This window comes from Verticillium alfalfae, genomic scaffold (assembly GCF_000150825.1).
Source record: "Verticillium alfalfae VaMs.102 supercont1.12 genomic scaffold, whole genome shotgun sequence".
NCBI classification, from domain to species: Eukaryota; Fungi; Ascomycota; class Sordariomycetes; order Glomerellales; family Plectosphaerellaceae; genus Verticillium; species Verticillium alfalfae.
In genome coordinates, this window is record NW_003315027.1 from 517,667 (window position 1) to 530,300 (window position 12,634).

The following is a 12,634-nucleotide window of genomic DNA, read 5'->3' on the forward strand; positions in this document are numbered from 1 at the left end:
GGCGGCGACGATGATGGCGCGGTGCTTCGGGGCTCCTTGCGCAGAAATCTCGGCGAACCAGGCCATGAGCGAAGGAGGGATCCGGGCTTTGGTGGCGTAGGTGAGGAAGTAGAAGCTCAGGACGACGCGGTCGTTGGGCGGCCAGGCGCAGAGGACGGCGAGGAAGAGGCCGTGGAAGGCGGCGCTGCCGATGCTGACCTGCCAGCGCCAGTGCTTCCAGTCGGAGAGGGCGTTGAGGCCGACGGTCGTGACGATCTGCAGGGCGTAGCCGCCGAGCGGCAGCACGTTGACCTGGTAGACGCTGTAGCGGCGGGACCCGTCGGCGTTGGTCAGCGACTCGAGGTACAGGACAAAGTAGGCGTTGGCGCGGTGCGCCCAGGCGTTGAGGGCAAAGGCGAAGAGGAAAAAGTAGGTGACGGGGTGGACGACGATCTGGCGGAGCTTGCGGCGCAGGGCCGCCGGGCGCAGCATCGAGGACGTCTTGGCGCCGAACGAGGCCATGCGGTCGCGGGCAAGGACGCGCTCGGCGGGGGAGAGCCAGATGGCGCGCGTGATGGCCGGGCTGTCGGGGATCGTGAAGAAGGCGATGAGACCCTGGCCGATGGTGGCGGCGCCGGCAATGACGAAGAGCCACTGCCAACCATGCAGGCCGTGGACGCCGTCCATGTTGCGGTAAAGGGCGGCCTGAAGGGCACCGAGGAACATGGCGCCTGCGACGTCCGAGACGGTGAAGACGGCCAGGCGCACGGCGAGCTCGCGCGGCGTGTACCAGTTGAAGATGAGGGCGACGACCGAGGGCCAGAAGGCGGCCGACAGCAGACCGAGGAAAAAGCGCAGCGCGTAGACCGTCTCGGCGCTTTTGGCCTTGTAGGTGAAGAGCACAAAGAAGCCCCAGGCCATCTCGCAGAAGGGCAGAAAGAGCGACGGCCGCAAGCGTGTCTGGATGAGCTGGCCCGGCACGAGGCCGATGGCGTAGCCGATGCTGAAAAAGGTGTTGAAGAGGACGAGCTCGTTGCCGTAAAGCGACAGCGACTCGCGCATACCCGAGACGTAGGCCTGCGTCGTCGCGCTCTGGTCCATCTCCTTCATGATGCCGGCGAGGAACATCCAGGCAAGCAGGAAGACATCGAGCTTGAAGACAAGCACATGGCGCGGGTTGCGAAAGTAGGGGATGACCTTGGCGATATGTTTGAAGACGCCCGTGACTTCGGGTTCGGCCGTCGCGTCGTCGTACGTCGGCGTAGCGACCGTATTGCCGTAGGAATCAGCGGCATCATGGGCCTGTGCCACGTTTTCCGATGGTGCGATGGCCATCCTGCGTGGACTCGGGCAGCGAAAGTGCTGGAATTGAGGCTACAAGATGTCGTCTCAAGCCATCATCCCCAACAAAGACCATGGCCGAAGACCCTTCTTATCATGAGATCGACCAACCGCCACCAGCTAGCTTCACAGCATGGCACCAAGCTCGCCATAGTCTCGATATCGTGCCCGCTCCGACGGCTGCCAATCACAAAGGGCTCAAGGGTCTGATCGGCGGGTCGCCCGACTCGTGCCTGTGGGGAACGAAGCGACCCACGGTCGAATTGAGGGCGTCGCTGGCAGATGGCGCGATCGCCCTGCTGAACGTCGACATGGCGGGTAGACTCCGCGGGGGAAGAAATGTCGGGCGGCTGCCGACGACGTGAGAAGTGATCATGGTCTGGGGATTGGGACGCAGCAGTCGAGGATTCTTTCTTGGTAATGGTGATATGGTTTGTCGGGATGAGGTGATGGGCAACGCCTGGAAAATCATCTCCATTGAATAATGTTGGTCGAGACCATGGTCCATGTGTGGGCTGGCCGATAGCAGGGAACCATGGCAGGGAGGAAAAAAAAATCATGCATGATTCGCATATAGTCTCGAGTCAAGAGGGTCGTATCGTGCATCCTGTTGAGCTGCTTCACATGCACGTAAGAAGTTTGATATGTCTTGCACGGCTTAGATCGCCATGTCACTTAGGAAGAACAGCACAAACACCTGCGATGAAAGAAATAGTTATTCCGGCAAGACGACATGCCATGTGAGATTGCTTCAACCGCTCCATACGCCGTACTCCATGCATGCATGCACTCACTACCTTTTGCACTATGCCATGACCAGAGATGAAACCGACCATGCTGACTGACATTGGTTGCGCAATTTACCTTATCCAATGTTGAACTCGCTTGCGCTGTTCATGACGCTCTTCATCTTCATCTTCATCCTCCTCTCCATCTCGGCCAGGTCCGTGTCGGCATCGAACAGACTCTCCCGTGCCGAGTCGCCGGCACCCTGCTTCCTCTTCTTCGACGCCGCCGCCTTCATGGCCGTCTTCTTGCCATCGTGCCCACCACGTCCGACGCCCTGCGGCGCCTCGCGCAGTCCATAACTCTTGGCTGTGTGTCCGAGGTGCAGCTCGGTAATGTCAAAGAACTTCCGCTCCTCCTTGGTGTGTGTCGCGTAGGCCCGCACGTGCGAACGGAAGCCCTTGCGAGCCGCCTCGAGCAGTGCCGCGCCTGATGGAATGAGCAGACGCTGCTCAATGTGTAGCTGTAGAGCCTCCGCTCGCTGCGAGAAGCTGCGGCTGTCCTCTGGTGATGGCTTGGCGTCCGTGTCGACGGGAAATGGCATGTGCGTCGCGAGGCCACGGTGCAAGACGCCCTCGAACGATTCCGCTTTGGGAACAGATGTCGCCGTGGTGAGATAGTCGACGTAACCTTCCTCGCATCCGGGCTGCAGGAATAGCACGGCTTTACCGGGGCGACCGGCACGGGCTGTACGACCGATACGGTGCACATGGTCGGCGGCGCTGAAGGCCGGGTCGTACTCAATGACGAGCTCGACCGACGGCACGTCGAGACCACGGGAGGCGATATCGGTGGTAATGAGCACGCAAGGTTCGGTGCAAGTCGAATAGGCGGCCAGGGTGCCGGTACGCACGGGTTGTGGGAGGGAGCCGTGAAGCTTGTGGAGGACGATGTTGGGGTTGGCCGGGGATGCGAGGTAAGCCGCAGGGCAACAGTGTTGGCCGTGACGGCCGTCGACTCGGTCTTCTTGTCGGCCTTGGCGGTTCTTTCAGCAAGTCGAAGTGATAATCTACCGAGTCGGCGCAAGACATGAAAATAATGGCCTTCATGACAGATCCCCGACGGCAAAATGTGGATTTCAGCAGGGGCAATCAGCGACACGAGACGCAGCTTTTGCCGGCACAATGTAGTGTGCTTGCTTGAGCTGCGCAGGCGCCGAAGAATGCGACTTTGCTGGCTGCTGCTCCCTCGCCCTCCCCGTTCACAACCTCGCCTTCTGCCGGGATGTGGAACGGCATCCTCCAAACTGATCTCGCCCAGCTTTTTGCACATCCCATCTTTCATTGTTGCCGAGCAGAGCACCGTCACACGGGCGCTTGGGCCAGCAGTTCCAGTGAGACACCATCCTTTGTCCTGGTGCTGAGCTCCCCGGCTCGGATCTTGCCGACAATCTCGCGGAAGGTCGGCTTCAAAACCCATCCTCCATGAGGCGATCACCTTTCGTCGAGCACGAGCCATCGCACCGACCCGACGTCGAGGCTTTTGTGTTGGCCAAGTGATCGGTCAGTCTGCCCAGGCGTCGCGATGAGAATGTTGACGCCCTTTCGCAGTCGGCTCTTTTCCGAGTGCTTGCTCTCACCACCGATGACAGTTGTGCTGACTAGCCACTGCGGGCAGCAGCTGCTGCAGCACAAGATCAATCTGTCGGCACAGTTCGCGCGTGGGCGCCAGGACCATGGCGAAGAGACCAGAGTCACGACGCACCTTGCCCTCGTCGGCCACGGCGAGGATACGCTGCAGAATGGGCAGCAGATAGGCGAGCGTTTTGCCGGAACCTGTCTGCGCCTGGACGAAGGCGTCGCTGTCCTCCTTGATGAGCTGCGGGATGACCTTGGCCTGAATAGCTGTCGGTGCCTTGAGCTTGACCTTGCCGGACAGATCCTGAGCCAGGCGGCGAGAGATTCCGAGGGCGTGGAAGCTGGCGGCCTCCTCGGAGAGAGGTGCATTGGACGGTTGGGCTGGTTCGGCGTCGGGTTTGGATTCGGCGTTCGGGTCGTCAAAGACGGTGCGCGCCATGGGATTGGATGTGAATAGCTTCGACGTGACCTGTCCCTTGGCTAGACCAGTGCCCTCCCGCTTGCCGATGACTATGCTTCCGGGCGGCAGCTTGCCGGTCTGGTAGGAGGAGGGCATGTGAGGGTCGGCTCGCATCCGTTTCGCGGGACGCTGGTCGAAATCATCGCCGTCGCCGCCATTTTGTCGGGGGTTTGGCTTCGAGCCGGGGATGTAGCGTTGTTGGCTCGAGGGGAAGGCTTCGGTGGGCTTCGTTGTCTGGGGGGTGGAGGATCGATTGGCGTTCCGTTGCGCCTTGAGGCGATCTCTCCATTTCCCGCCCTGGAATTTGACCTGCGTCTTCGCGGGAGCATCGCTGACCGCGAAGTTGAGGATCATGCCATCGTCCGCCATTTTGTCCGTGGCCCTATGTGGTGGTGAGATTGAGCAAGCAAGCGGTGGCAGCGAGAGCAGTCGCAGCGTGTTGGGGTCCTGCCGCATGAAGAAAAAATCATGGCTTATCACGATAAGCTTGTGAGGTGGGTCGACCCCGCGGACCCCGAAGGATGCATGAGAACGTGTATATGTGTATGTAATAAAGCGGGCATATTTGCTTTCTGGGGTGTCTACTGAGAACATGATATTGGTGATGTTTGTCTGCGTGCTCAACTTTGCTATCTATTTGCTCGGTTGAGTCTAGCACTTTGCGTGAATATGGATGTTCTCCTGCGCTGATGTACTTTTCCCGCCCGTGACGTGTCTAAATCCATCCCGCGTACTCATCGAGGCTCTCACTCCGCACACCATCAACCTCTCCCTGGACACGGAGCAGCTTGACCTTGCCACCCTTCTTCGCGCTCCACTCCTCCAGGAAAGCCTCAATACGCTTCTCGGTCTCGGTTCCCTCCTCGACAAGCAGCGCCAGGGCATCGAAGCCGCCAGCACCGGGTACGACACCTCCAAACACGCCCTCGACGCCGCTCAGCGCATCCAGCAGCTCGCTCTGACTCTCCGGCTCGATCGGCACGCCACTCGCCGCGCCCATCGCCCTGACGAGCTCCCTGACGTCGCCGACGGCCTTGGAAATCGCCGCGGTGCGCCCCTCGCGCAGAACCTCGGCCAGCGCCTCGTTCCTCGCCTGCAGGGCGTCCCAGAGCGCCTTGCTCGCCTCGGGCTGCGCCTTGCGCCACGCCAACACACCCTTGACCATGCCGACCGTCTGACTTCCGCAGTCGACGTCGCACATGCGCAGCACGACGCCCGCGGGCAGCTTCACCTCGCCGCCGACCTCCGTGTCCCACACGTCCCGCGCGTCGACGCGCTCGACGAGCTTCTCCGCGAAACCGGCGGTGCCGGGCGCCGGCAGGTCCGAGAGCAGCTCCGGCGAGAATCGCCTGTACCGGCAGGAACCGAAGACGGCGGCCGCTACGTCGAAGCCGCTGCCGACCTTACCCTGGGCGGCGCAGTGGGCGGCCTGTGCGAGGTTGTGCAGCGTGTGGCGGCCGGCCTCGGAGGTGAGGTCAAAGAGGGACGTAGGCAGATAGTGCGTCAGCAGGGCAGCGGTGAAGGACGTCACGAGGGCTGCGGAGGAGCCCAGGCCCGTCTTGTGTGCCTCGGCGAGGGTGTGAGGGTAAGGCGCGTAACGGCCAGTCGCGGGGACGGCGTTCGGGGGCAGCGTGTAGTAGTCGTTGTCGGCTAGAATGGTCAGACGAGCGGAGGCGAGGCTGTGAGGGTTGCTTTGGCGACCGATCTGGTGGATGTAGGTGAGAGCGTAGGTGAGTGTTGTTTCTACAAAGGGGTTTGGTGTGATGGAGGCGCCACTGGACTGTTAGCTTGAGGCCATGTGTATTGTGAGGAACATGATTGAACCAATAGCTGTATGGTTAAGCCGCATTTTTTGGCTGCACTTTATGTAGAAGCCGAACCTTTGGATGCAGCTCGCGCGCCCATGAGTATGCTGATTACTGAGATGTTGGTCCAGTCGAAGACCCTAACTTCCGTCCTGAGAAAGAAAAGCCAAACATGCCATGATGAACTTGAAAGACATCCCAATCATGAGACCTAATAGACCAGCACTCACCAGCCAAGAAATGCAGTCAAAATGCCCCCCTCTGCCTCATCCCCAATCCGCTCACTCGAGCCGAATTCCCCCTGAAGCATTCGCATTCCCAACTGAACTCTGCGGTGACACGGACACCGGAGAAAAGGCACCAAACCTCGCATTCAGCAGAAGAGCAAGACAATAAAAAATAAGAAAAAAAAAGGGAACAAAAGCACTCACACCTGCAGCTCCGTAACCTGCACGCCCCCTTCCCCGAGCCGGAACCCATACCGCCACCCGGCACCCTCAAACTGGGGGCTGCTCACGACAACCTCGCTCAGCTGCACGCCCTCGACACCGGACGCCAGCTCGCCGGCGAGCACGCTGATACGCGCACTCAACCCGAATACGAGGCCCGTGTAGCCGCGGTCGAGGACAAGGTAGCCGCCCGCCAAGAGGACCTTGCCTGGGGCGGAGACGGCGGTCGCTTTCGAAGGCATCATGAGTGGTGTATGCGTTTGCGTTCGATGGAGGGCAGGAGGCAAGACGGCGGGCCGATGGATATTCTCTGAACGTGCGTGTTTCACTGAATGCCGACTTTTGCAATTGGATTTGACGGCGTAGAGGTGATGTCGAGGAGTGAAGTAAGAGGTGACGAGAGGATGAGGCCATGAAAGACTTTGGTGAGCACGGTACAGGGGAGGGGTAAAAGACCCCGCGATGGTGCTGGATGCGCCGCACGGTCCACTTCGCACCCACAGAACACCACATCAACCATTCCACGTAAGTCGAGCATGCCATATCAAGGCATGTCACGAATGATGCTTTCATACAGAATGAACGTCAACAAGTTGAATTAGCTTGCCGATATAATACAAGCAGCAGGATCCCTGATCTGCAATGATCTCCTCCGCCGATCCTCTAGCTGCGTCCTCTGACGCTCTTTGCTTGTATATAGGGGAGATGGTCTAACCAGGCGCGAGGCCTCACCGGGAACGCCGTCCCCCGCCGCGCTGTATATGCCGCGACTGTTTTATCCCTCCGCAAACGCCATACACAAAAACTCGAGCAACGTCAAGTCGACACAAGGAGACGCCGGCGCCGCGCCGCTCCACTGCGATGCGCACACCAGCAGTACCACCCATCGTACCCAGACACCCCAGTCTCCGTTCCCTCTGCCAATCGCACTCATGGGGTATCAAACAAGGCAGACGAGGGCGAAAAACAAAGGAAAATCGCGAGAGGAAAACAACCACGCCATCGAAAACTCGCTCCAAGACCGCAACCCCTTTACGCAACAACTGCGCCCTCCTCACCACCACCGCCGCCAAGCAGCTCCAGCACCTTGTTGACCACGGCACTGGGGTAGCCCCGCGACAGCATCTCACCAACCACAATCTTGGCCTTCTCGCGCTCCTCTGTGGCAAGGAACGCTCGCGTCATCGCCTCATATGTGCTAGGCTCGCGCTTGCTGTGGCCGACAGCATTGTAGATGGCGTACGCCCGATCGATGTTCTTCTCAGCAGCCCAGCCGTGGATCAGAGTGTTGGCAATATAGGGCGTCAGCTCAATGCCACGACGGCGCATTAGACCCAGGATGGGCTCCGTGTCGGCAACACGGTGGTTGGCGACCATGGCTTCAAAGAGTGCTTGGAACAAACTGGCATTGACCGGCATAGAGTGATCCTTGACAACGTCATCAAACACCTTGCGGGCGCCCTCCATATCATGGAGCACGCAACCGCGTGCGTGAATCAGAGAGGCGTAGTGCACGGGCTCGGGCTTCTGCCCGGAAGCGCGGATGGTCTCGAGTACCTTCTCAGCAGCATCCATGTCGACAGGCTCCAGCGTGGCGTGGGTGTCGACAAGGAGCTTGTTGGTGTGTGCCGTGGGCATGATGCCCCTGGCGACCATGCGCTCGTAGTAGGCGAGAACCTTGGACTTGTCACGCTTGGTGGTCAGGAAGAACTGCATCATACTGTTGTAGGGCGCAGGGCGCGCCTTGTAGTTGGGCATCGCCTCCCATTTCATCGAAAGAGCTGCTCGGCAAACTTCTCATCACTCACACGGCACAGAGCGTTGACAATGGTACCGTACGTGACTGAGGTGGGCTTGATGTCGAGTGCACGCATCTCGGCGAAATAGAACAGACAGTCGTCAATCCGGCGAGCCTTGCCGAGCTTGCCGATGAGAGCGTTGTAGAGGAATGAGCTGGGCTCAACACCCTCAGCCTTGGCGCGGTGGAAAATCTTGACAGCCTCGGTGGCCTCGTCGAACGTCTTGGTGGATTCCTTGAGCGTCGTGATGTACAGACCGAAGGTGTTAGCAGACGGCGTCGAGCCCATCTCGAGCAGTTCCTGGTGGAACTGCTCTGCCATATGGCGGTTGCCCATGGTGAGACAGGCACCAACCATGGCATCAAGAATCGAGGACCATCCGTAACGGACCACTGCGTACTGAGGCAGCATGGGAACGTCGGTGCGCGCCATGGCGAGAATGTCGTGGCACAGATCCATCTTGCCGTCGCGCGCAGCAGCCGAAATAAGCTTGGCGTACGTGATGTAGCGAGGGTGGCGGCCCGCCCGGCGCATGTTGCGGAAACGAGACAGAGCTTCGTTCAGGCGGGGGCCCTTGCGGCCGTGGCTGCCCTCGAGCTCATCAGAGATCAGGGACGAACCCTTGAAGTCGGTGTTGTGGGCATAGGGGTCAAAGGTGTCCTCGAAGCTGGAAACGGTAGCCGTGGATCCGTAGGGAGAGTTGGTGAAGGCCTGCTGAGGACCGCTCGAGACCTGCGACGCCATCTCACGGGGGTCGACGACACCTCGCACAGCCATGAAGCGGTGGATGAAGTCAAGACCCTCCTCAATCTCCTCGGCGCTCTGAGGGCTGACGGCGCGAATCCTCTGGAACATAAACTCGGACTGGGCCAGTCCTTCAGCAACCTGGCCCGAGCCGATCATGGCAACCGCAAACATGGCAGCTGGATCAATAAACGCCGGAGTCACCTGCATCTCGGGGGCACTGAGGACGTGCCAGTACCTAGCGGCAGCTGCGACGTCACCCTGGCGGACGCTCATGGCCAAAAGTGCCATGGCCGAGGTGGCAGTTTCGGGATAGTTGAGAGGTACATTGGCAAACGCGGTCATGGCAGTGTACTTGTCACCGCTGTCGGCAGCACGGGTGGCGACATTGTTCATGGCGCTCAACCTGTCGACACTGCTTTCGCCCTCAATGAGCTGGGCCCACTGGAGAGCGTCCTGGAAGATGCCGCGCTCGACAAAAGCCTGGACAAAGCCAGAACTGACAAGAGCATCCTTGATGTCCGCGGCGCGGACACCATACTCTTGAATGATCTTCTCGTAAAACTTCATGGCGCCCTCGACCTTGTCGGAGATAACGTAGGCGTCGATGACGGCGGCGTAAATGTGCGAGTCCATGCGGTCCTGAAGAGAAGCGTCGCCGTTGTCGTCGGCGATGGCAAGCGCACGGTACTCGTCGTACACCTCGACAGCGCTGATGAGATCGCCAGTAGCAGCAAACGAAGTGATCATGGCGGGGAACATGGCGGCGTAGGGCACGACTCGGTTCAACTCCATGTGCTCATAGAGACGAAGCATCTCGGAGCATCGTCCGGCGCGAGCACAGGCGGTGATGAGCTGGTAGTAAGATTCGGCAGAGTACGCAGCGCGGTACGTGGTGACCGATGTCTCAAACATCTTCATGGCCCAGTCCAGAGGGTCGTCCTCGGACAGAATGGCGTGATCGAACTCCTGAGAAGCGAACATGAACTTGCCAGGCTCGTCCATGCCACCGAAGCGAACGCGTTTGTCCTCGAGGTCCTTCTTCAACGAAGCCACCTCGAGAGAACGCGAGGCAAGGAATCCGACGAGGATGTTGTACGTATCACTGTCGGGAATCGCCTTCTGCTGGAGCATGTGAGTATAAACCTCGCGAACCTTGGAGACGATTTCGTTCTTCTCGGTGGTCAGCTGAATGCGCGACATGAGCAGCGCATTGTAGGCCCCGGCGATGGGCCTCACACCGGCAACAAGCATAGCCTCGAAGACGGCGGGAATCTCAGCCCAGCGACCATCTTGCGACAGCTTGGTCAGGTGGTCAGCATAGGTTTGGGACTGAGGGTCGATCGGGGGCGTCGCTGAGCGTGCGATGCTCGCCGGGGTGTAGGAGCGCTCGATTTCAGGCGTCAGAGCGCGTTCGAGTAGGGCCGGATCGATGGGTGTCCCGGTCCGGACTGATTCGGCCACGGCCTCTTCAAGAGCCTCTTGGCGCTCCCTGATCTCAATCTCCTTCTCGATGGCAGCGTTGATGTGAGCAAGGGCTGCCTCGGCCTCACGCGGGACTGACGGGACATCTGCATCCTGTGCGTGGGCCTCGGCCTCGAGCTGCTCCTCGCTGGCTAGCTGCCTGGCATCGCCAACGAGGATGGAAGCTGGCGAGGGCTTCCATTCGATCTGCTTCTGGAACTCAAACTGCGTCCATTCTTCTTCTGCGACCTCGCCAGCCTCCCCGGCAGCATGCTGGTTCTGGAGGTGTTCAAAGTATGCGTCTAGCCCTCCATTGGTGCTGACCTTTTGGGGTCGATGGTCGAGCGAGAGACCGGCAGCGGCACGCTCGGTGTTGAAGGCGGGACTGGAAGTGGGTGCCCTGAAGACGACCGAAGCGGGTAGTGTGCCTGCGGGCGAAGGAGGGACGGTTCTGAGAGTTGAGGGCGTGAGGGTGTGTGACGGCGACAAGAGACTGAGCGTATCCGTGGCCGAATGACTTTGCGATTCCTTGACGGAAAAGAGCCTGGTGCAGGTTGCCAAAGATGGTGGGCATTTAGACGGAGGGAAGGGAGGGGATCTGGAACGTGTTAGTTCAGGAACACGCAGAAAGTGCCTGAGGTTTGAGCTGGGCGCAACGCGTATCACGAGCGTGATGCTGATGATGCTTTGCCACAACATCCGAGGAGGCCGTGTGCATCAGGCTCCAAGACGACAGCGCGGCTGACAAGCAAAGGCCTGAGGCCGGTGATGGGGTGCGGGTGGCACTCACGAAGGAAGGGTCTATGCGCGATTGCAGGTTCATTTAACAGCAGCTGGGCCGTCAAACAAACGCGCGTACCGGATGAATTGATGTAATGATGGGTTTGGGGGGAGGGGTGGAAACGGCGTGTTGGATGAACAGGACGATGCAGGGAAAGAATGTGCGAAAGGACCGCTGAAGAGGAAAAAGTGTGTGGGTGAGCGATCGAGGAAGTCCGGGTCGTGATGATGGAGGGAGGATCTGGGTTGGTGGAGGTAGGTACGTGGGTACCTTGGTACTTTGGGTACCTGCTGGGGTGTGGCCCTCGCCAGGTACTGCTGTAGTCGTGACCGGGGGGATGGCAGGGTGGGGATGGAGGAGGGGCCACCAACGGTAATGCTGCGGGAAGACGTGGTGATGATGAGCAAGAAGGAAGCAGTGATGGGCGACGAGCTGGCAGAAAATGGCAGGGCCTGGTAGGCTTGTGGGGCCGGCTCTCTGACGCATCCAAGACTGGGGAAATTTTTCGCGTGGACTCGGGAGGAAGGCACCAGTGGCAGGTCGGCATTGGTGGTAGAACGGGGCGAAGCCTGCCCTCCAAGCTTCCTGCCCTGGCCGGTACAGGGAAGGTGCGAGGGAGCCAGCTGTGACTCAGGCAGACGGGAAGACGCGTCCTGAGGCCGACTGGCCGAGGGTGTTCGGACTCTTGCCTGCGCCGCTTGGCCGTGCCCGCCACAGCTTGCTTTTGGCGCAGCATTTGCTTCTGATGACCCAAGAGGCCGAACAGCATTGGGTCGGCAGCTCCAAAAGCACGGTTCTTGACATGGTGAGGCCGTCTCCCATCAGCTCGCGCAAACCCAATCGCCTTTTTCCAGGCCTCAGCTGCTGTCAGGGGCATGGACGACCTACATGAAGGTATCTCGCTCAGCAAACTGGACTTGGAATTGGACATGGGCCCCCGAATCAGCACGTCGCCGTCGAGTCGCGCTGGCACTGGGCGCTCGATCCGCATGTCGACGTGCGCGTCATCACCAATACACCGATATCACCGGCCAGGGGCCGAGGGGGGGGCGAAAACATGATCACGGAGGATCCAATGCCATACTCTCCCTTCTGTTCCCGTCCAGCCGGTTCTTCCCCCGCAGATCGGGACGCAGATACGCGCCAGGCTGCCATGACCACAAAGCTCTCGTCACATTCAACGCTCAGTCTGATGGGCATGCCATACTGGCTTGTCGCCTGAGGATGCATTGTTCCACCGGGTGTATGCATATCTCGTACTTCGCATTGTTAGCATCCCTCCACGGCTTCGACGCTGCTGACATTGTGCACCTTGCTGAGGGCTGTCAGAGTTCGACACCAGGAGCGGATCAGCGGGGCACGCGACAGATTCAGAGCATTCAGCTCCTTCTCTCAGGGGGCTGTCCCCTGTATTCCGTGCCCTGTAAGTCCCCCCCATGGCGAGAAGAA

General features: G+C 59.8%; 5 protein-coding genes across 5 annotated transcripts in view; all 5 read right to left on the bottom strand.

Moving 5' to 3' along the window:
- VDBG_08387 (pantothenate transporter FEN2) overlaps positions 1 to 1,314 on the bottom strand; it is a gene marked incomplete at both ends in the record, with an annotated part of 2,476 nt that extends 1,162 nt beyond the window's left edge. The window contains one exon of the mRNA XM_003001296.1: positions 10 to 1,314. Coding sequence (XP_003001342.1) covers positions 10 to 1,314 — 1,305 coding nt within the window. The remainder of the gene's footprint in view (positions 1 to 9) is intronic.
- Positions 1,315 to 2,185: 871 nt separating this feature from the next.
- VDBG_08388 (ATP-dependent RNA helicase DBP7) lies at positions 2,186 to 3,344 on the bottom strand (the record flags this gene model as incomplete). The annotated part of the gene is made up of 2 exons (XM_003001297.1): positions 2,186 to 3,081; positions 3,230 to 3,344. 2 exons carry the CDS (start codon positions 3,342 to 3,344, stop codon positions 2,186 to 2,188), a joined length of 1,011 nt encoding a protein of 336 aa, XP_003001343.1.
- Positions 3,345 to 3,681: 337 nt separating this feature from the next.
- On the bottom strand, positions 3,682 to 4,512 carry VDBG_08389 (ATP-dependent RNA helicase DBP7; the record flags this gene model as incomplete). Its single annotated transcript, XM_003001298.1, has 1 exon — positions 3,682 to 4,512. One exon carries the CDS (start codon positions 4,510 to 4,512, stop codon positions 3,682 to 3,684), a length of 831 nt encoding a protein of 276 aa, XP_003001344.1.
- A 346-nt stretch (positions 4,513 to 4,858) lies between these two features.
- VDBG_08390 (phosphomevalonate kinase) lies at positions 4,859 to 6,744 on the bottom strand (the record flags this gene model as incomplete). Its single annotated transcript, XM_003001299.1, has 2 exons — positions 4,859 to 5,918; positions 6,380 to 6,744. The coding sequence occupies 2 exons, from the start codon at positions 6,637 to 6,639 to the stop codon at positions 4,859 to 4,861; spliced, it is 1,320 nt and encodes a 439-aa protein (XP_003001345.1).
- Positions 6,745 to 7,429: 685 nt separating this feature from the next.
- Positions 7,430 to 10,978, bottom strand: VDBG_08391 (pentatricopeptide repeat protein; the record flags this gene model as incomplete). The annotated part of the gene is made up of 3 exons (XM_003001300.1): positions 7,430 to 8,178; positions 8,232 to 10,855; positions 10,923 to 10,978. The coding sequence occupies 3 exons, from the start codon at positions 10,976 to 10,978 to the stop codon at positions 7,430 to 7,432; spliced, it is 3,429 nt and encodes a 1,142-aa protein (XP_003001346.1).
- Between the last annotated feature and the right edge of the window lie 1,656 nt (positions 10,979 to 12,634).